Source organism: Vollenhovia emeryi, unplaced genomic scaffold (assembly GCF_000949405.1).
Source record: "Vollenhovia emeryi isolate VEMERY1.0 unplaced genomic scaffold, V.emery_V1.0 DF939194.1, whole genome shotgun sequence".
In the NCBI taxonomy this organism is placed as follows: domain Eukaryota; kingdom Metazoa; phylum Arthropoda; class Insecta; order Hymenoptera; family Formicidae; genus Vollenhovia; species Vollenhovia emeryi.
The window spans coordinates 291,085-311,668 of NW_011967172.1; the positions used below are offsets into that span (position 1 = coordinate 291,085).

A 20,584-nucleotide genomic window follows, 5' to 3' on the forward strand; every position below is an offset into this window, starting at 1 on the left:
AGACCTTCCCGGCCGACTCGTCGAATAATTTTCCTAGAACGGCAATGACAATCTCTAAAAACGCGACCGCGACCGAGATAGGCAAAGCTGTGTCTGCTAATGGCTTTATCATCTCTTAGCGGGAAGCGTAATAATCCAGCTGCGTGACGCGCGTGATAAACGATTCGGGGATGCACAAAGACATTTCGTAGAATCCGTCAATCTCGCCATTGCCATGTTATCCCGCGGTTAAATGCAATAAACGGCGGTGACACGTTATTTGCAGCACGCTTTGCATTTAAATGTGTTTGTGAATTTTTTTGTGTGTACGGTACCTTGTATATCTTCATTTCAGACACGCTACGAGACAAGGAGAGGGATAAACATGAAGCCGAATACATGCTACGGAAAAACGGCAAAGCAATGTACGAATGAGCTTGTTACAGATTGTGACGTACAGTGTCGAGAAATAAATACGGGACGTAGAGACTTGGATAATGGATCATTGCGCTCGGCCAGGGCTCGCCGACTTATTAACGTCTCGATGTGACCAGAGGAGGCTCGCGTAAAACTTTTACGGGCCGTATATGATTTCGTACGGGGGCGAACGCATGCTTTTTACGAGGATGCTTCCGGCATCGAGACCTTCGCGTCCCTTTTTTTATCGCCTCGTAAAAGTAACCGCGTCACTCATTTATCACCCCATTTTTCGTGGCCGCACGCGATCTCGGATGTCGCGAAATGTCCTCCGGTAGGACAGTTTCTAATCCTCCGGCTCCCCGAGACACCCCCGTTGGATTCTCCAAACTCCTTTCCCTATCGCGAGAAACGCGTCCGGCCTCGTTATTTGTGCCTGGTCAACGAACAGTGAAAACAGACGAGAATTTGTCTCGGCGCTTTTACGATACATTTAAAATGACGCGTCGCACTCTCCCGACTGGGAAATTTGCTGTCCGAGCGAAGTGCGTGGAAAAGCGAGGGGAAGTTCGGCCCGTTGAATAAATATCGAATTTGAATCTCAAGGATTTCGATTGACAATTATATCACATCTATTTGCATCTTGTGTCGACAGGGAGTTTATATCATCGCAAACGAAGGAGGAAGAGGAGGACACGTCAGCCTCGGAGCAGCCGACGTTGCAACCCGTGCCCTACCACAAACTGGTGAGTTTTTCCTGCCATAATAATTTATGACGGTGTCCTCGGTCGAATTTCGAGCGCGACACTCCCCGTCACGTTGGAGGAATCGAGAAAACGGGGTGTTCCATCTCGTCCTCCGCTCTTTCCCTCCCCTGCAGATTCGTCGTCGGGAGTCGGAGTCGCTTTTTCAAATTTCGATCGCCTCTTACCTCGGAAGCTATTAGCGCGTGCACATTTCTCTCGAGGTAAATCGAACACTAACGAAGCGGATGAAGAGAACACGAGCGGAAATTCGGCACACCGCGACGTTGCGCCATAAACGAAATGGGACACGTACGTGTGGGGTGGATCCGTCGGCGAAAACCGTTAAGAATGTTACTTCTCTCCCGATCAGCACCGACTGCGGAGCATCTTTGGATGAGTGTCGGTGATTAATGGCACTCCGCTCTCCGTGATAAACGACAGTTAACGACTCATTGCCGGGATACATTTGTATAATTTTCCGCGCTATAATTCCCATTTAATAGACCGCGAACCCACTTGCGCGCTCGCCAATCAAACTCGAACGATATTTTTCCACGACGCCGTAAATTCGAATACGCTTTTTTTTTTACGGCCAATTGTGATTGTTCTTGTGCGTAGGAGCAGGTTGCGTGGCCGCGCTCGTTAATCATGGTTAGCCGGGTATTAATTTTGCAAGCTAAATCTCTCGGAAAGCGCGAATCCGCGCTGCTGAATCATTCAAAAACGCGCGAGTTCGCCGCGCCGAATAACTCGTGAACCTGCTCGCGAAACTTTTGCGAAAAAGAACACTCCGCGCTTCAAATGCGTGCTCGAACACGTGGACTGCGTTCTCTTTCACACACTTACGGACACGCGTAACGTAATAAATTCCACAATAGTTGCGCTACTCATGAATTTTCAAGCGCAACAGCAAGCATTTGCAACGGTAAGCGTGTTACAGTTGTTGCTGTAATTGTTCGAAATTTGCCAGTTTCGATTTGCGACGTGGGGCGAGTTGACGCTGATCTTCCTAGGCCTGATGCTGGGCTGCCTCGTAGGCATGTGCATTCCAGTGGCGATCATCGAATACGGTGAATTCAGCACCATGCTGTTGGATCGTAACAGAAACGACACGACCACACCGACCTTCATATTGCCGTGGTTCGGGGGTGGCAAGATTTTGTAAGTAACATTTCGTCTCTTCTCCCTAAAAGTCAATCAGTGGAATATCAACAGTGAACACTCACTGATTCACAGATATACGTATATCACTGCGATTTTCAGTAGCATACTTATAACTGTGAACTAGTGACTATTCACTGTTTTCACTGATCCACTGATTAACTATTAAGGCCTGTGTCCACGATACTAAAACTTGGACCAAGTCCTAGCATCGTGGACACAGGCCTTGGAGAGTTTATTCCTTCAAGAATTGATAGTCGCCCCGCGAGATATATTTTGCAAGGACATGTGTTACGGCGTGACAGACTCCTCGAGATCGATTCCCTCGAACGTCGGATCGGGGCAAGCAGAGTGTCACTTCGTTGTGACGCGAAATTACTTATTTCAGATACGCTAATGCAACGCGCGAAGAGAGGATGGACGCTCTTTACGACGATGCGGTGGCTTTTGGCGCCGCTTGCGCGTCGTTATCGGCGCTTATGTTCGTCCTCAGCATGCTTATGGTCGACACGCTCAATATCGCCGCGAGTAGACAAATCTCCAGGGTGCGCAAGATGTTCCTGAGAGCGGTTCTCAGGCAGGACATGTCGTGGTACGACACGAACACGTCGACCAACTTCGCCAGCAGAATCAACGAGTGAGTTTTCTTCTCTTATCGTTACGTAGATGTGTATCGTGTTGTATCGCGAATTGAAGATAACGGGGATCGATCGCAGAATTCGTCGTGACGAGCGACTACGAAGCGCCATTCATTCGCGAGACGTTTACTCAGCGTCTGCACGGTAGCGTTAAATCGCCGAGAAAGATCTGCGATTACGAGATACGGTTAACCACTTGCGACAATCGCGCCGACTCGTTTATTCGACAGACATTATTTGGAAAGTGCGGAAACTGTGCGAACTTTTCAATATTCGAAGCACGTCGGGCGACCCTCGATTAAAGGTCCAACAGAGATTAGCAACTTCGACGTTGTGATCTCTCTTCGCGGAAGAATTTCAGCGGGTACGATACTCGTGCCTTCACGCGTCGATGCGTCCTCAAAGGGAGGACCTTCGATTTTCGACGCCGTCGATGTAAACGCAGGACGGACACGGGGAGGAAGCGCGGAGCAAAGTTCAGGAGGCGAGGACCTGTGTGTTCATCAACAGGTGGGCGTTTGCTCGAAACTCGAAAAGCCTGTTCCCACACTGTCTCTGCCTCCGCTCGCATTACACCGTCTAGTAATTGGACGGGCGACTCATATTAAATTATTAGCCGCGCGAATCGCAAATATGTTAATTTTTATCTCGAGATAACCGGCCCCTTTTATTCGGCCACGATTCCATTTTTCTACATCGCGACAGAGATAAGGGAAAAAACCGCGCAACGCGAGAGAGATAAGCTATTACGCTTTAACGTATCATTATGCGCAATTACGGTTATTAGAGACCGAGTGTCTGCAGTAAATATGATAACAGCGATGTATTTAGTTCGGTAGTTCGCTATCTAAAAGATATATGTATCTAGTAGAACATACAGAAATATCGATCGCGACTATTTTCCACTGGCCGACTGTCGATTGTCCACAACAATATAGAGGCGGCGTTACATAAAGATTTCTAATCTTGTGGCAGATGGGCTGTAAAAAAATATGAGATAGCGATAACGCCGACAATGACAGTCGCTGATAAACGTCGATCTCGATCAAAACTCAGTCCCGGGGCTTTGGAGCACGCGCTCGATTGAAAGCTGAACCTTGGGACGCACTTTTCGGTTATGTAAAAAATGATATCAAGCCGAAATTGGGTCGGCCGAGGGGGGATCGGAGGATTTACTTAACTATTAGTGACGATGTCGCTCATCTTTCTGACAGGGATTTAGAAAAGATGAAAGAGGGCATGGGGGAGAAGCTGAGCATTATCACGTATCTGGTAACGTCGTTCTTCGCCTCGGTCATCATCTCGTTCGTGTACGGCTGGAAGCTGACCCTGGTCATGCTAAGCTGCGCGCCGATCATAATAATCACCACGGCCATTGTCGCCAAGGTGCAAAGTTCTCTCTCGGCTAAGGAGCTGGCGGCCTACGGTCAGGCCGGTAGCGTCGCCGAGGAAGTTCTCGCCGCCATCAGGACCGTGGTCGCGTTCAACGGCGAGCAGAAGGAGGTGGAGAGGTACTCGGAGAAGCTCGTGCCCGCGGAAAGGACTGGCACCAAGAGAGGCATGTGGTCCGGAATCGGCGGCGGCGTCATGTGGCTCATCATATATCTCAGCTACGCGCTAGCGTTCTGGTGAGGATGCGCGTTGTCGCCGCAATAAGGCACGCGTCGCGATAAATTTTTATCATTATTATATTTTGACGACAATCAATTTCGCGGTATATTATAATGCAACGTAAAACGCGTAGCTATGTCTACTCTCTAAACGTCACCCAGTGGATTATCACTGGAAACGGTGAATATTTACTGATTCACAGTTATAAGTATAGCGCTGAATAATTCAATTGTTTTTCAGTGATAATGCACCGATTGACTTTTAGAGAGTACTCTCTAAATTGTTTGGAGTGAAAATACCGTGGAGTGAAATATTCACTCCATTGGAGAAACTGTTCGCTCTGAGAGATATGTTTTTAACTCGATTACTTAGATGAGGTGTCAAAAGACTTTCGCGCGTGTCGTAGTTGAAAGTCTGATTCTTATCCACTTTCTAAAAGTCAATCGGTGCATTGTCTCACTGAAAACAGTTGTAAGTATGGCACGGAATGAATCCAGCGATAATAATTGACTTTTATTTTCAATAATTACAATTGTGAATCGGTGAATATTCACTGTTTTCAGTGATAGTCCACTGATTGACTTTTAGAAAGCACCTTTCAAATCTTCCATTCTCAAAGAGCTGTAATGAACGTCTGATTGTTCTTGTTATTGTCTCTATAACGTAATTAGTTTACTTGGATTATATCTTACCGCAGTTAGCAATAGGAACGAGCGCTCATCTTTCGAACGTAAAAGCTACGAGATAAGTAATTGGACATTTATGTCTGGAATAGCTACTCTTTGTTAGGAAAAAAAAGGCGTTAGCTTTCACGCGAACGTGTCGCGCTGCGGTAAAAAGCAGATTTTCCCTCGTGCGCAGGTACGGCGTGCAATTAATCCTGGATGACCGGGTGAAGGAGGTGAGGGAGTACACGCCGGCGGTATTAGTGATCGTGTTCTTCGGCGTTTTATCCGGCGCGCAAAACATGGGCCTGACCTCACCGCATCTCGAGGCGTTCGCGATGGCTCGGGGCTCGGCGGCCGCGGTTTTCAACGTTATCGATCGCGTGCCGTTGATCGACAGCCTCAGCAAGGAGGGCCTGCGGCTGGACGCCGTCAACGGCGAGCTCGAATTCAGGAACGTCGCGTTCCGCTATCCGGCGCGGAAGGACGTCCAGGTGCTCGAGGCGCTGAATCTGAAGATCAATCGCGGCGAGACGGTCGCGCTCGTCGGCGAATCCGGATGCGGCAAGTCCACGTGTCTGCAGCTCGTTCAACGGCTCTACGACCCCCTCGACGGACAGGTCGGTGGCGGCTCGTTAATCCTCTCTCTGCTCGTCAGAGAAAGAGTATTCGCCGTTTCGTGTACAACGCACGTAATGCGGGATGAAGAAGGCGGTCAATTCGGAGGCGCGCAAAATTTTGGACGCCGCAACTTTATCTTTTGTTTACGCGACGGACTTGCCGTCGTTCATACGACACTTTTTTAATGGCAAAAGCATATAGGAACGGAGGGAGTGGCGCGGCTCGCGCGCTATGACGGGCGTTGTTACACGGGGAACAGTTAATAACCGCGCATGTAGCACCATAAATGTCCGAGTGACGTTTTTATCCCTCGCGAAATTACGGCGACGCTGAATAAATGGGCGTTGCGCTGTGGTAATTCGCTTTGGCGTTATTCAAAAAAATAATTGTTTTACGGCCATCATCCCCGTATTATGTTTCCCATCGTTTTCCCGTCGAACGTCTTCGAGCGCCGTCTTATCGCTCCGCGTCGGATCACTTATCCCGCTCATGTTTTCGCAACGGGGAAAAATTCGCGACCGGAGGGAACGGCGAGCTCTTTCCCGCCGCGCTTTCGCGCGCGAGGGGTCGATCGGTGTCGTTCGATTCTCGCACGATCGAGATCGCGCGTGGCCTGAAGGGCGCCGTTACGGTTTTATTATTAACGTGACAGCGATTTTTACGACGCCAAAGTAGCCGCGGGCGTAGTAACGCAGCACCTCGATGCGTGTAATAAACATTTTATGTTTTATACTCTGCGGCTTTTTACCACGCTCTACCCAACGAATGTATCACGCTCGTGTGTTCGATAAAGTTATGAACTAGAAGTTCGCTTTTAGTTACGTGTAATATTAAAATGCCGCATACGTACGGTCCCCCCATAGATCGCTTCCACGCTGCACGCATGTGAAAACATAGCGAGTAGTTTTTTTTTTACATTACGTGGCTTATGCACTCTTCTCACGCTTTGCTTTAAAATTGCGTTTGGCTCGCGCGTGTCTCGTTATTCACATAGTTCTATTCATATCTGTTGATTACTGATATTTTATTTTTATTATTATGACTCGAGACTATAGTGGAGTAAAATGTTCGCTCTATTGGAGCAAATATTTGCTCCAACGGAGTGAATATTTCATTCCATGGTTTTACTTTTGCTTCAAAACCTTTAAATAGCCAACAATTAATATAATTTCTAAACAGAATTTAGACCTTTTACGTCGTTTCTCGCTGGTCATTGCTGCTCTCGTGCTCTCGAAAGTTTCGGAGCGAAAATAGAACCTTGGAGTAAAATATTCGCTCTATTGGAGTAAATGTTTACTCTATCAGAGTAAATGTTTGCTCCAACAGAATAAATATCTCATCCCATGGTTCTGCTTTCACTCTAAAACTTCAGAGAGCAGCAATGACCAGTGAAAAACAAGGTAAAAGATATTAATTCTGTTTAGAAACTATATTAACTTTTGGCTATTTAAGAAGTTCGTCCTGCCTAGAAATGATACAATAGCGCTTACTCTCGTCATCGTCGTTTCGCTCAACTATCGATTCTCGTTTCACACGTCTTATAAGTTAGCGGAATAAAGTGAGCATAATTGATTCTAATTAATATATTTCGAGAGCAACAAGGTAACCAATTCTTATGGCACTGGTATTACAATTCTGTTGATGTATATGTATTGTTTCGCTGGTCTTGGTCTTTCTTCAGCGGAACGCTATTTTCTTTTTAGAGAAACTTACAGAATAAGCTGAACCAATTCTAATTAATATTTTCCGAGAGCAACAAATTAGCAACAGAATTTTATAATACGGCTGTTAAAATTTCGTTGTTATATACATTTTTATTTTATTTTATATCAATTCTCGTTCTTTGCTCTTAATTTCGGGTGAGTTTTCAGTATGTATCATTGTGCATTACATAAACTAAATATTAAATAGATATGAAACATATATATTGCTCCGATAATTCAATCTTTTTTCAACGAAACATCATTTTATAAAGAGAAACCGTTTACTTTGGTAACTTTTTAACAACAAATGAGCGACAAATGAAAATATTAATTGGAGTTGGCTCCTTGGTTGGCAACTTATTTCGCCCCGCTAACTTATAAGACGTTCGCCTCGCGCGGAACGTCAGCTCGGCATACGCGTAGGTACACGGAGACAGGGGAGCGATTTCCAAAAGTTGTCATATTTTCCCGTGCAGGTCCTGCTGGACGGGGTCGACGTGTCGACGTTGAACGTTCAATGGCTGCGCTCGCACATCGGCTTGGTCGGTCAGGAGCCGGTACTCTTTGACACGACGATACGCGAGAACATCCGTTACGGAAATGACAGCATTACCGAGGAGGAGATGATCAAAGCCGCGAAGGAAGCGAACGCTCATGACTTCATCAGCAAACTGCCGGAGGTGAGCACCGCCGCCCTTTTCTCGTATTCCAGCCGCGCCCTTTACTCGTCCGGAATTATAGCTTCCTCCCGGTCGTGCTTCGACGCGAGAGTTCGATTGATTCAGCCAGCTCCATCGGGAAGTCACAGAGCCGGCGGATACGTCGGCGCTGTCACTCGATTGAAAATCAAACGAAGATATTGTATACGTTCGACATTGTCTCTTCTACCGAAACTCTTCGGCGCGTTCACTTGGAATATGTTGAACCGATAGTGGAACGAACGTAATCACCAATAACGATAACTGTTTTTCAAAATTGTACGCGATGACTCGAACTTGAAGGCACTTGAGGACACTTTGATTTTAACGGCGTTGCAAAATTTTATGACAAACTGCGCGAAGCTAATCGAAATCTCGTTGAACACGTGGGAGTTTTTAAAGTTGAGCGAGCGTAATTGGAGGTAAACGAATGAAGGTAACGGGAGAGATTTTTCAATATAATTTTCCCGAATAACTCTCCGACTCGATATAACCGTTGTCAGCGCGCGTTGCGATGTGTTAACAATAGTCTCAGGTGTGCCTGGCAGTCCGCGCGCAAACAGGCGATAAAACACGCGTGTTAAACCGTGCGCGGAGCAAATAACATTATCCGAGATTACGCCTGTGTCAACGATTAGGCGTTTATTAGCGGATTATCGGTAGATGAATTCGATACTCGCGATAGTCCCGTTGCATCGCCGTCCGCGTTTGCACACACACATTCCGCGCTTATCCCGTGCGCGCACGTGCTACAATTTAACCGTGCAGCTTCCCTATTGTTGAAAAAGTGAGATCCGCGCGGGCAGCTCGGTGTGCAAATCCATCGGAAACGTAATTGATCGCCGCGATAATATTTCTAGACAGCGTCGTCGCGTTGAACGTACATGCACTCTCTAAAAATGGATCCGTAAATTATCACTGAAAACAGTGAACAGTCACTGATTTGCAGTTTCTATTATATATTGCTTTATAAAGACATTGCAGCAGGAAAAACAGAAGCGTGGCAATATCTTATGATAAAATTAAATCGCCAAGATGCCGTTAGTATTTTTTATGTGCGAAAATCTTTTCTCATATATAATGCATAATTCGAATTCAATGTTCCAATGCAAGAGAATGTATAATAGAATGTAACAATAGACGATCCGGGGGTTTTCTATCGATTCCGAAAACTTATCTCTTTTGAGACGCGCACGTTCCGCGATGTCGCATCCTAATGTCAATTCGCGCACGAGGATCGGGACAATGAAACCGGGCCGGCTTGTGCATTCAGGGATACGATAGTCCAGTGGGCGAGAGAGGCTCTCAGATGTCGGGCGGACAAAAGCAGAGAATCGCCATCGCACGCGCGCTGGCGAGAAATCCGGCGATTCTTCTGCTGGACGAGGCGACGTCTGCGCTGGACGTTCACAGCGAGGCGACCGTGCAGAGAGCCCTTGACGCGGCAGCGAAGGGAAGAACGACGATTATAGTCAGCCATAGACTCTCGACTATCACCAACGTCGACAGGATCGTGTTTATTAAGGATGGACTCGTCGTCGAGCAAGGGACCCACGAGGAATTAATGGCGCTCAAAAATCATTATTACGGGCTGCATTCCGCAAACGCGGAAGCCTTGGCTAAAGGTGCGCTTCGGATCGCTTATGTCACGCGTGTCGATGTATCCATGAACGTACACGATTAATTTTATTTGCCGCTGTACAGACAAGGTCACGAGGGCCGCTGCCAAGAGCATGGTGTCCCCGAAGGTGAAGATAAACCCGCCGTTGAACAAACAATTCTCCACGTTATCCGCACACTCCCATCGACTCTCCCTCGCGAGATCCGAGTCCTCGGTAGAGGAGGAACTGGACGAGTACGACAAACCTTACGACGCGCCTATGATGAGGATATTCGGATTGAACAAGCCGGAATGGCCGTTGAATTTGATCGGTAATTTTTCTAGCTAACGAGAATCCGTTGACAATTGAAGCTCAGGCTTCGTAAGATCGCGTACAGTCTTATTCATTAATGCCTGGGTCTGTACGGTCTATACGATTCTTGCAGGGTGTATCGCGGCGGCGATAGTAGGCGCTTCCTTCCCAGCCTTCGCTATACTATTCGGCGACATCTACTACATACTGAATCTTCCCGACAACGAGCAAGTCATGAGGGAGACCATTCACCTCTCGATACTCTTCATCGTCGTCGGCTTGATCACAGGCACCGGCACCTTCCTACAGATGCACATGTTCGGCCTGTCCGGCGTGCGTATGACGACGCGACTAAGGAAGATGGCGTTCAACGCGATGCTGAAGCAAGAGATGGGCTGGTACGACGAGGACAAGAACAGCGTGGGTGCGCTCTGCGCGAGGCTCTCGTCGGACGCCGCGGCCGTCCAGGGCGCGACCGGGACTCGCGTCGGCTCGATGCTGCAGGCCTTCTCGACCCTCGTGATCGGGATCGGTATATCCATGTACTACACCTGGAAGATGACGCTGGTCTCGGTGGTGTCGATCCCGCTGGTGCTCGGCGCGGTGTTCTTCGAGGCGCGAGTCATGGGCGGCCAGGGTATGCAGGAAAAGAAGAAGATGGAGTCAGCCACCCGGGTGGCCGTCGAGGCGATAACCCACATACGTACGGTCGCCAGTCTCAACAAGGAGGACGTCTTCTTCAAGAGGTACTGCGTGGAACTGGACCTCGTCGCCCGCGCGATCAGAATCAGGAGCAGGCTGAGAGGAATAGTGTACTCGTGTGGTCAGACCGTGCCAATGTTCGGTTACGCCATCAGTCTCTATTACGGCGGTTACCTGGTGGCCAGGGAGGGACTGAGTTACGAGAAAGTCATCAAGGTGTCGGAAGCGTTGATCTTCGGCTCGTGGATGCTCGGGCAGGCGCTGGCCTTTGCGCCGAATTTCAACACGGCCAAGATCTCGGCCGGCAAAATCTTCAAGCTGTTCGACAGAGTTCCAGAAATCGCTTCGCCACCGGGATCAGAGGGAAAGGACCTAGACTGGGTGAGCTCGCTTTCATATCTTGCATATTCGGCGCGTAAACTCGGCTCGCGTAAACCGCGCGTACACAACGTGTTTCTGGCGCTGTGGACTTTCTCTTCGTTGCGCGTATACATTTAGCGGCGGCCATTAAATACATAATATTTGCGAAATACAAATTGCAGCTGACTTTGAGCGGTCGCCGACATGTTTAATGTTGAATAATAATAATGAATGGAAAGATGTGCGATTTAATTTTCGCGAGAGAATGGAAAATTCGCCAAAGAACGTGCAGCGATAAAGAGGAGGACGTGCGTATAATTAGTTTTAACTTTTAATTAATCTCTTACGAAGTTAATCGAAATTTTCGCGACACTGAACACAGCATTTAAATTGGCTACTGAATCGTAAAATTATTAGCCTTAGTGATTTGTTTTAACGCACGTGCCGAGTGTCACTGTACGCCGACGTGATTTGCGTGTTACATTTACGGGCCCTAATTTCCCTTGTAAATGAAGTAAATGAGTTCCCTCCCCCCCCCCCAGAGATATATAATTAAACTAATTAAAATTAATCGAATTAAGAGCGAAAGACTCTTTGGATATTTCATGTTATACAAAAAAACAAAGGAAAAAGTCGTTTTGCACGTTGAAGATAATTCCGAAGCACAACATTATCTCGGGTCAGTCTGTTTCACGGAGATGCCTCCTGTTTTACGACTCGTTGAAATTTTTGTAAAAGCGCATCTAAGGTAGTTGTTTCGCGACAGTAATGCTCAAAAGTTCCTTCCAGACAGGAACCAGCACTCAATTGTTACAATGATATATCTTGATGCAATATTATTCTAAAGAATACCCTTGCGATTAATACACAATATAAAATAGATTCCAAAGATTCTAGTTTGAAACGCTGTTGCGGCATCTCTTACACTACACTCATGTCTACTACACAATTCTTCCCATTTTTCAGATTTAATTGTTTATATTGTTGAAACGGAACGGTAAATAATTTTGATTTTTTTCCCAGTTATTCGTTCTATTTTACTTCATAACATATTTGTTTCTCACACGAATCTCACTCACCGTTAAGCTTTAAAAAAATTGTGCCATTATTTATGTTTGCAAATGCAAATGTTAATATTTTACCATAATAAAATGTGTAAATAATATTTCACGTGTAATAATATTACAACGAATTATATTGTTACGTGTAATAATATTTTTAACGTGTTTTACACGTAATATTTCGTGTAACATAGCAAACTTTAACAGTTATGTTAATGAAGGCTTCGTGTAAGAACAATAGTGAGTTAAGATAAGGGCGATAAGAGCCTTTGACAAATTTTTAATACGATATTTAAAGGTGCTTTTACATAGATGGAAATGAACAAGAACACACCAATGTGTATTTTGGGTGGTAAATATCGACAAATTTAATTAACGTCAGACGTTTCGGTTACTAAAGGTAACCCTTTTCAATAGCAAAAAAACCTCGGTGACAGATGCGATAAATTTGTGGTTAAAACATTTTTTCTTCATGTATTGAAAAACTGTCATTGAAAAGGACTACCTTTAGTAACCGAAACGTCTGACGTTAATTAAATTTGTCGATATTTAACACTCAAAATACAAATTGGTGTGCTTTTGTTCATTTCCATCTATGTAAAAGCACCTTTAAATATCGTATTAAAAATTTGTCAATGGCTCTTATCGCCCTTATTTTAGCTCACTATTGTTAAAACTTTAACATTTTTTTTTAGAACTTTGAGACGGTAAATTTTAATTTAATTAGTCTTATTTTGCACGTATTAATGCGAAGAATAAACTGTAAAAATTTGAAACAATTCTTACATGCTTGATTTTACGAAATAACTTCTTTAATCACGCTTTTATCTCGTCACAAGACGCAAAATCAGAGTGATGCAAGATTTATCACGTATTACACGCCAAATAGTACTCCATTATTTAATGAATTATTAACGGGGATTATTAACGGGATCTCTAACGGAGCCACATAATTTATAATGCGCTCGACAAACTGCTTACGTAACTGTGTTGCATGGGGCGCGCGGGATTGCTAACAGTTTTGACGATTCGCGCAAATTAATCCGATGATTACCGGGCGACGCCTTGCCGTAAACATCGCTGATTGCCGGATGCATGTTTAATCTTCGCATCGAAACGCGGTTTTCTGTTTCGTTTACGATGTATCGTGTTTACACACGCGCCCGCGCGCAAGTCGAAACGCCTGTGCAAATGATATTACATCCGTTGGAAATTTACGACTGTTTGATAGCACCGCTCCGAGCGACGTCTCGTTAATTACGCTCAAGACGCGAAATTTGTTTCGTCGAGTACCTGAGAATACTTGGCGTAAATTAAATAAAGCGCGACACTCGCGTTAAGCATCTCCAAATCATGACTCAGTCGATCGACCGTCCGATATAACTGTCCCTTCACGAGTGAATGAATGAAAAAATGAAACAAACTCCTCCGCGCCCCCTTTGCTTTCCATATCGCGGGACCTGGAGAGGACAAGCGACGCGTAAATTGCGGGATTAACGCGAATCTCGAATCATCTCCCGGCTAACGAGTCGCTTTGTGTTTTTGCCCCGCAGAAGGCAGACGGCTTGATACAATACTCGAAGCTCGACTTCCATTATCCGACGCGGCCGGAGATGCCGGTGCTCAAAGGGCTGAACCTAATCGTGAAGCCGGGCCAGATGGTGGCTCTCGTGGGTCAGAGCGGCTGCGGGAAATCCACCTGTATTCAGCTGCTGCAGCGGCTCTACGATCCGATCTCCGGCACCGTGACACTGGATCGACGTGACATCGCCTCGGTCTCGCTGGCCACGCTCAGGTCGCAGCTCGGCGTCGTGGGGCAGGAGCCGGTGCTCTTCGACAAAACGATCGCGGAGAACATCGCTTACGGCGACAACAGCCGAGAGGCGGCCATGGACGAGATCATCGAGGCCGCCAAAATGTCGAACATCCATACATTCGTCACTTCGCTACCACTGGTTAGTTGGCGGTGTTACAATGTCCGCGTATGACTTTTTGCGCGGCGAAAAGTCCGGAGTAGATTTGAGGAAAAGAAAAAAAAATGGGAGGAACGCGCGAGTCTTTCATTTTACGTTACTCTCTAAACGTCAGTCAGTGCACTGAGAAAAATTTTCGTCGGGTAAACCAATTAAATAGTGTGTGTAATTCCGGTGGGTAATTTTTCCGATTACGTTTTCCGATTAAATTATGGACACATCCGATGCAATTTATCCGATGAAATGCAGTTACCGGTGAAATTTGATCGAAAAACCAATCATATTTTTCGACGAATATACAATTTAATTCCGTTTGTTATTGTGTAATTGAATTATCCGGTTATATTTAGTCGGACATTTTTCTCGGTGTAAAATTGAACTTTTCTGAGTTGCAATTATTCCAAGAAAAATGGAGAATAAAATACGACAATTATGGGGGAGGATTAATGTGTCAACATTATAATATTAATGTTATATTATTAATACTGCGTGTAGCTATTCCTTCCTTTCGCGCGATTAAATACAGTTCTTTCTGCTTATTTAGGGTTACGACACAAGGTTGGGATCAAAGGGCACTCAGCTGAGCGGTGGGCAGAAGCAGCGAATAGCGATCGCACGTGCGCTATTGAGAAATCCTCGAGTCTTGCTGTTGGACGAGGCCACTTCGGCCCTCGATACTCAAAGCGAGAAGGTAAGAAGCATCACGCTGGTCTCCTGAAGTTACTCGCGAGTAATTTTTAACGGTGATTTTTCCCCTTTCCTTACTCTCTACATTCTCTACAAGATAATCAGTGGATTAACACTGAAAACAGTGAATACTCACTGATTTGCAGTTATAAGTGTACCACTGGAAATCGCAGTGGTACAGAGGAATGTTCTCTACTATGAGAATAAAATGATTCTAGGATTCTAATGTGAGATAGTAGGTTTCCAAATTCGAATCTTTATTCGCAACGATTACACGATTTAACGATCAGTTTTCCACGAAACAGATTTCACTTCAAGGGCAATAAATTCATGGTAGGGCCAACAAATGGTGTCTATTAATTTAGCAGCAACTCCGCTATCCCATATTACAAGACTATCTTATAACAGGAAACTTTCCTCTACTTATAACTGTAAATCAGTGACTGTTCAACAATTGTTAGAAAATAGGCTTTTTTCCCGAGAACGAACAGTGCCTCGGCAATGTAAAGTAAGAGCCGACGGCAAAGATTGCATGTACAACAAAACGCGTCCGTGACTCGTTGCGTAACATTTGCAGGAAGTATAGCTCGTTAATCGCGCAGAACGTTCTGCGCGCGATTCTCAGACCGGAACAATGTCCACTCGCGCAGTGTTCGCACTTTTTGCACGGTGCAGCGGCGTTACGATTTCTCGATTAACGGTGTATCATAATCCCCGAGATTGCACTTCGGCGCTGAAATCACGTCGCGGGCCGTCGAATGACGAGATCGACGCGGCGAGATTGGAAGTCCGAATTGAAAATTTTCCGAAGGGCACGGGGTCGTTATCGTTCTCGCGAAGGGCCGGCCAGCGACGGGCGATCGAGTTAATGGTCCCCGGAAGTGACGGTGGCGACGGAGGTTTGATTCGGCCGCATGTCTCCCGCGGGTGTCATCTCCTTCGGCGGATTTCACCGGCGGAATCGCGTATACTTCATAATGCCGCTGCTATACAGTTGTTAAGAGCGTCCGTTGCACTCTCGCCGCGCGAAATTTCAGCCGACTGTTTCAGTCGACGGGAAGATAGCGCCTGTGCACGCGGTGCTTCCTCCTTTTTTTATTCCATTCGCCCGTACGTTGCATTAACCCCGAGTCAGCATCGAGTTTTTAGGTCAATCCATTTTAGCTACGTTTTCCTTTACTCTGCGCGAAACAAGTGTATATTCATGTTTTGTACGAGGACGGGAACGAACAACGCAACGCGAAAAGTACGATTGGGATGGACAGACCTTGCGAGAAAATCTAAATTTTATTTTCAAGGCTCGTCTCACGATCAACTACACTGAGAGAAAAAGTCTTCGAAAATTTATTTGTGGCATATAATGTTTATTTCACTGAAAATTGTCTCATTTCAAGTTGCAAGGGCGGAGATGATCTCGGAGATTAGAGAAATTGTAAATATACTCTCTAAAAGTCAATCGGTGCATTTTCACTGAAAACAGCGAATATTCGCCGATTCACAGTTAGAAGTTACAGCACTGAATTATTCCTATACGCTCAGAAAAAATATTTAGTTAGATTAAACAAAGGAGATGGGTTGAAATCATGTTTTTTTGAGTCAACTCATTTTTTATTTACTTCCACTGAAACATTTGAGAAATTCTAGTCTCAATAAAAATTTTGGTTGAAATAAAGAAATCACTTCTTTGAAACTAAATAAAAGTCCAGGTCAAAATTCAAATAAATTTGTTTCGTTTAAAACAAACTTTTTTTCTGGGTGTACTCGTAACTGTTCTTTTCTTTCGGCGACAATGCACTTGCACTGACTTTTGGAGAGTATGTTACGGTGCTTGATTAATTTCTTGCGCGCGATCCAGGCTCCGTATTTTTAACGAGAGAGATAAACAGCGAGAGAGCGGTCGCCGAAACAAACGTGCCGCGGAACTGTGCTGTAAACGGAACTATTTCCGATAAGCAATAACGGGCGCGATAGTCGGCGAGGTCGGATAATAAATATCTGAGTATTTATACGGCGGCCGCTCCGCGGCGGGCCGTCGGCTGCGCGGCGATTTCACGGTGATCTAAACTGTCGCGCGATGAGTGTGCGGCGCGGCGGGATGAATATTAACGAGACCCGGGTGGATTTAGGCGAAAAATACAGGCGGAGAGTCACGAGTCAAAGAGCGCGCGTCGCGAAATAATGCCCGTGTTCGCCGCGTGTTACGCGGCTGTGTATCGAACACGCGTTTTGTATGATAATTCCAGCGTGTTCGATTAAAACCCGGCGATACTTCCGGCATCAGCTCTCTGACGCAGGGGCGGCCCAAATTGCACAGCCGCGCAATCACATCCTTCCATTCCCGAGCGCAAAGCAATTCCATTAAAAAAAAAAGAAAAAAAAGGATTATCGCGGCACGCGATAATCCGTCAAACAGTCCGTAGGTCTCGACAGTGAGATATATATTTTTTTTTCGTGCTCTCCTTCTCTCGTTTTCCCCTTCCTCGATCCCTCACTCTCGATGTCGAGTTACCGGACGAACCGACTGCCATTGCCGGGTATTATCGGCGCTAACAATCGGAAATGCTCGGCTTTACGAGCAAGCGGTTGTTGCACCCCTGTCGGGAAACGACTCGTCGCGGCCAAATGAATTTCGCGGCAATATTGTTTCCGCATCGACCCTCTTTCTATCTCTCATCCTCCCTTTCTCTCTTTCTCTCTCTCTCTCTGTGTCTCTGTCTCTGTCTCTCTTTCTCTCTCACTCTCATTTCTCCTTTTGTCGTCGAGTCTCGTAAAACGAAAGCGGGAAAGTGCTTACGTTCGATTAGCCCGTGTACAGCGTCGCGCCTGAATCGCTCCACTGATTTAAACTGTGTTTCGCATTAACACGGCCGCTCGCGCTAATTACTCGGGCGTTTACGGGATTAGTTTTGGGAAGATGTGCTGAATAATTTACACCCGGGGAGCACGCGCAAGGAGGAACGCACGCGCGACGTTGTATTATTAACGTTAATTTGTTTTTAACACTTCCGCGCGCCATCCAGGTGCCACGGCACGGCCCACGCTTTGCGTAATGGATCGATGTCATACATATGCAACGCGCGATACCGAAAGTTAATATTTGTATCATACCGTTTAAAAAATGAATTGCGCAAGCGGTGAATAATTTTTTATACCGCGTTAGAGACATCAATTCCGCAAGGGGAGATAATTCTCCGTTTGCGAGCGCGGATCCTTTTCAAAGGATACAGCAACGATACGAATTATACCGAAGCGATTCGTTTCCCGCGGGTACACCTCGATGCTAAGGCCCGGTTGCACCGAAACGTCGCGTAACGTTTAACATTAGCTTCGCTCACTTTTCGTCTCTTTCTAATTGTTTCCCTTGGAAGGAGACAAAGAGTGAACTAAGCTAAGGATTAAAGTTAACCTGATTCGCAGAAAAGTGGAATAGAAGATTTTTCAGAACGACTGCTGAGAACAATTCTTTAATAAATCCCGAGGGGGAAACCGTTGACCAAAATCTTGTACACCAATGCCCACTAATGCCCAGTAGGCATTACTTTATCTTATTATCTTATTTTATTTATCTCGTTTTATTTTGTTTTATCTTACTTTATCTTATTTTATCTTTATAATGCCCCAGCAAGGCCTAATGCCCAAACAAATGCCTAAAAAATGCCTAGTAATGCCTAGTAATGCCGCAAATCTGTACACCACAACGCCCTCAACGATTTCCCCCTCGGTTAATCCTGAGAATAACATCTCCGCGCATAATGTCGAGGCGTATGAAATCCTTGACGATGATCGGATAAAATAAGGGCGCGCCCTAACGTTATCGTTTTACGCTTACATTCTCGTCGCAGTTGTTCCCGGGAAACTGCCTATCGCATTAACCGACATTTTCTGCGTGCAGGTCGTACAGGCGGCCCTGGACAAGGCCATGCAGGGTAGAACGTGTATCACCATAGCCCACCGTCTGGCTACTGTAAGGAACGCCGACGTGATCTGCGTGCTTGATAAGGGCAACGTAGCCGAAATGGGCACCCACGACGACCTGATGGCGGCCGATGGTCTCTACGCTCACTTACACACTCTCCAGGAGTCCTCTATAGAATAGTAGTGGAGGAGCGGGACCAGAGGCGTCGGATTCCTTCGCTCTTTCCTCTCTCGCTCGCGCGATACCGGCCGTCGCGGTGCATCGAGCGTCTTGAAGGCGCATGGACCGAGTCGGGGACGGTCGAGAGCGCTTGGAAAGCGGAGGAGAATCAAACCGCGCGAAGACCACAGAGCGGAAACTCGAGTGGCCGCCACCGCCACCGCCGAGAGGCTCGTCGACCACGAGATGTCGAGGAACACAAGCGACGGCCCGGCTTCCAAAGGAACGCTAATACAGAAGACGGATCTTGTAGCTTTACGGAGGTTTCAGCGGCTTATTTTCGCCAATTCCCCAGCAAGCGCGACATCAGGGAGCATCGTTCGCAATTGAGATCACTAATCGAGAATCGAGCGACTTATTTTCGGCGTAAATTCACTCGTAAATTAAAATCAGGGCTTCTATTAATATCCGGATTCTTGGAATTTAACTGTCGGCCCGTGAGACACGCGATCTGAATGATCCCGTCAATGTTATCGCCCTGCATTCATCTTTTCACGCGGGTCGACACGAGACAATTACGGTAGCGTTACCGCGAAATTCGTACATCCTGATAGCCGTTCATTGAATTCGTGCGCGCGCGATCTTAGACAAATAGTCCTCATTGTCACCAACTAACGAAGGCTGATGAAGCGAATAACGAATATTCGCTTCCCTCTTTCCCTCCCATTTCCCCCCCCCCCTGCATCTCCACGACCATTTTACTCGCGCTTGTCATTTCCTCTCTGATAGTTTTATACAAAATATTTTCGCGGCTGATAGACTTAAGTCCTCCGTCAAAGGCGTCCTTTTACCGGAGGCGTGCACGTTACTTCTCCTGGCGGCCACGTTACTTCATTAGGCATTGTACCTCGCACGTACACCCACGTAACAATTTATCCTTCTAGACAGCGAGACGCGGCATTATCCGTAAAGGCAGACGACGTAATAGACTTTACCGTCCCCCTCCCCCGTCGCCGTTACTCCGGAGCGTTTTCTCAGGTGATGATGTTTTTTCGCGCGCGCAGAACACCACGTGGAATTTCTGCGATCTTTACGCGAGAGCCATCTCTCTAAAAGTCAATCGGTGGATTATCACTGAAGGCAGTAAATAGATAAAAAAATAGTTTCGCTGCCGTAGCTAATGATAGTTTGCTGAAAATATTTTGCTGCCATCACTGTAATTCGTGCCGAGCGAACCGGTCTTCGCAAATGGCTGTATTCCTGTTATTCTGTTGTCTAACCTGCATTACGCTTTTCTATCTCTCTTAAATTTTCAACTTCATCAGCGTTATTCGCGATCTTCGTCTATCTACTCGATCCAACACGGAAAAAAACATTTAGCTGCTGTAGCTAAAACTTAGTAAAATATGGACAGCTAATATTTTTAGTTGTGATAGCTCAATATTTTGCTACGACAGCAAACGGTTTGCTGTCGTAGCAAAATATTGAGCTATCACAACTAAAAATATTAGCTGTCCATATTTTACTAAATTTTAGCTACAGCAGCTAAATGTTTTTTTCCGTGAACTCTTCTG

The 20,584-nt window shown here is 46.1% G+C and overlaps 1 protein-coding gene across 5 annotated transcripts in view; it reads left to right on the plus strand.

The window, feature by feature from the left end:
• Nucleotides 1-20,366, plus strand: part of LOC105562134 (multidrug resistance protein homolog 49) — a 66,527-nt gene extending 46,161 nt beyond the window's left edge. For 3 of the 5 annotated variants that reach the window (XM_012012693.1, XM_012012695.1, XM_012012696.1), the window contains 13 exons: nt 335-404; nt 1,052-1,142; nt 2,113-2,303; nt 2,692-2,940; nt 4,156-4,569; nt 5,414-5,837; nt 8,018-8,221; nt 9,513-9,864; nt 9,944-10,171; nt 10,286-11,235; nt 13,829-14,230; nt 14,793-14,939; nt 18,828-20,366. In XM_012012693.1, coding sequence (XP_011868083.1) covers nt 335-404; nt 1,052-1,142; nt 2,113-2,303; nt 2,692-2,940; nt 4,156-4,569; nt 5,414-5,837; nt 8,018-8,221; nt 9,513-9,864; nt 9,944-10,171; nt 10,286-11,235; nt 13,829-14,230; nt 14,793-14,939; nt 18,828-19,031 — 3,926 coding nt within the window. In that variant the 3' untranslated portion in view covers nt 19,032-20,366. The remainder of the gene's footprint in view (nt 1-334; nt 405-1,051; nt 1,143-2,112; nt 2,304-2,691; nt 2,941-4,155; nt 4,570-5,413; nt 5,838-8,017; nt 8,222-9,512; nt 9,865-9,943; nt 10,172-10,285; nt 11,236-13,828; nt 14,231-14,792; nt 14,940-18,827) is intronic. The other 2 variants (XM_012012697.1, XM_012012698.1) reach the window with 1 other exon arrangement.
• The last annotated feature ends 218 nt before the right edge of the window (nt 20,367-20,584 follow it).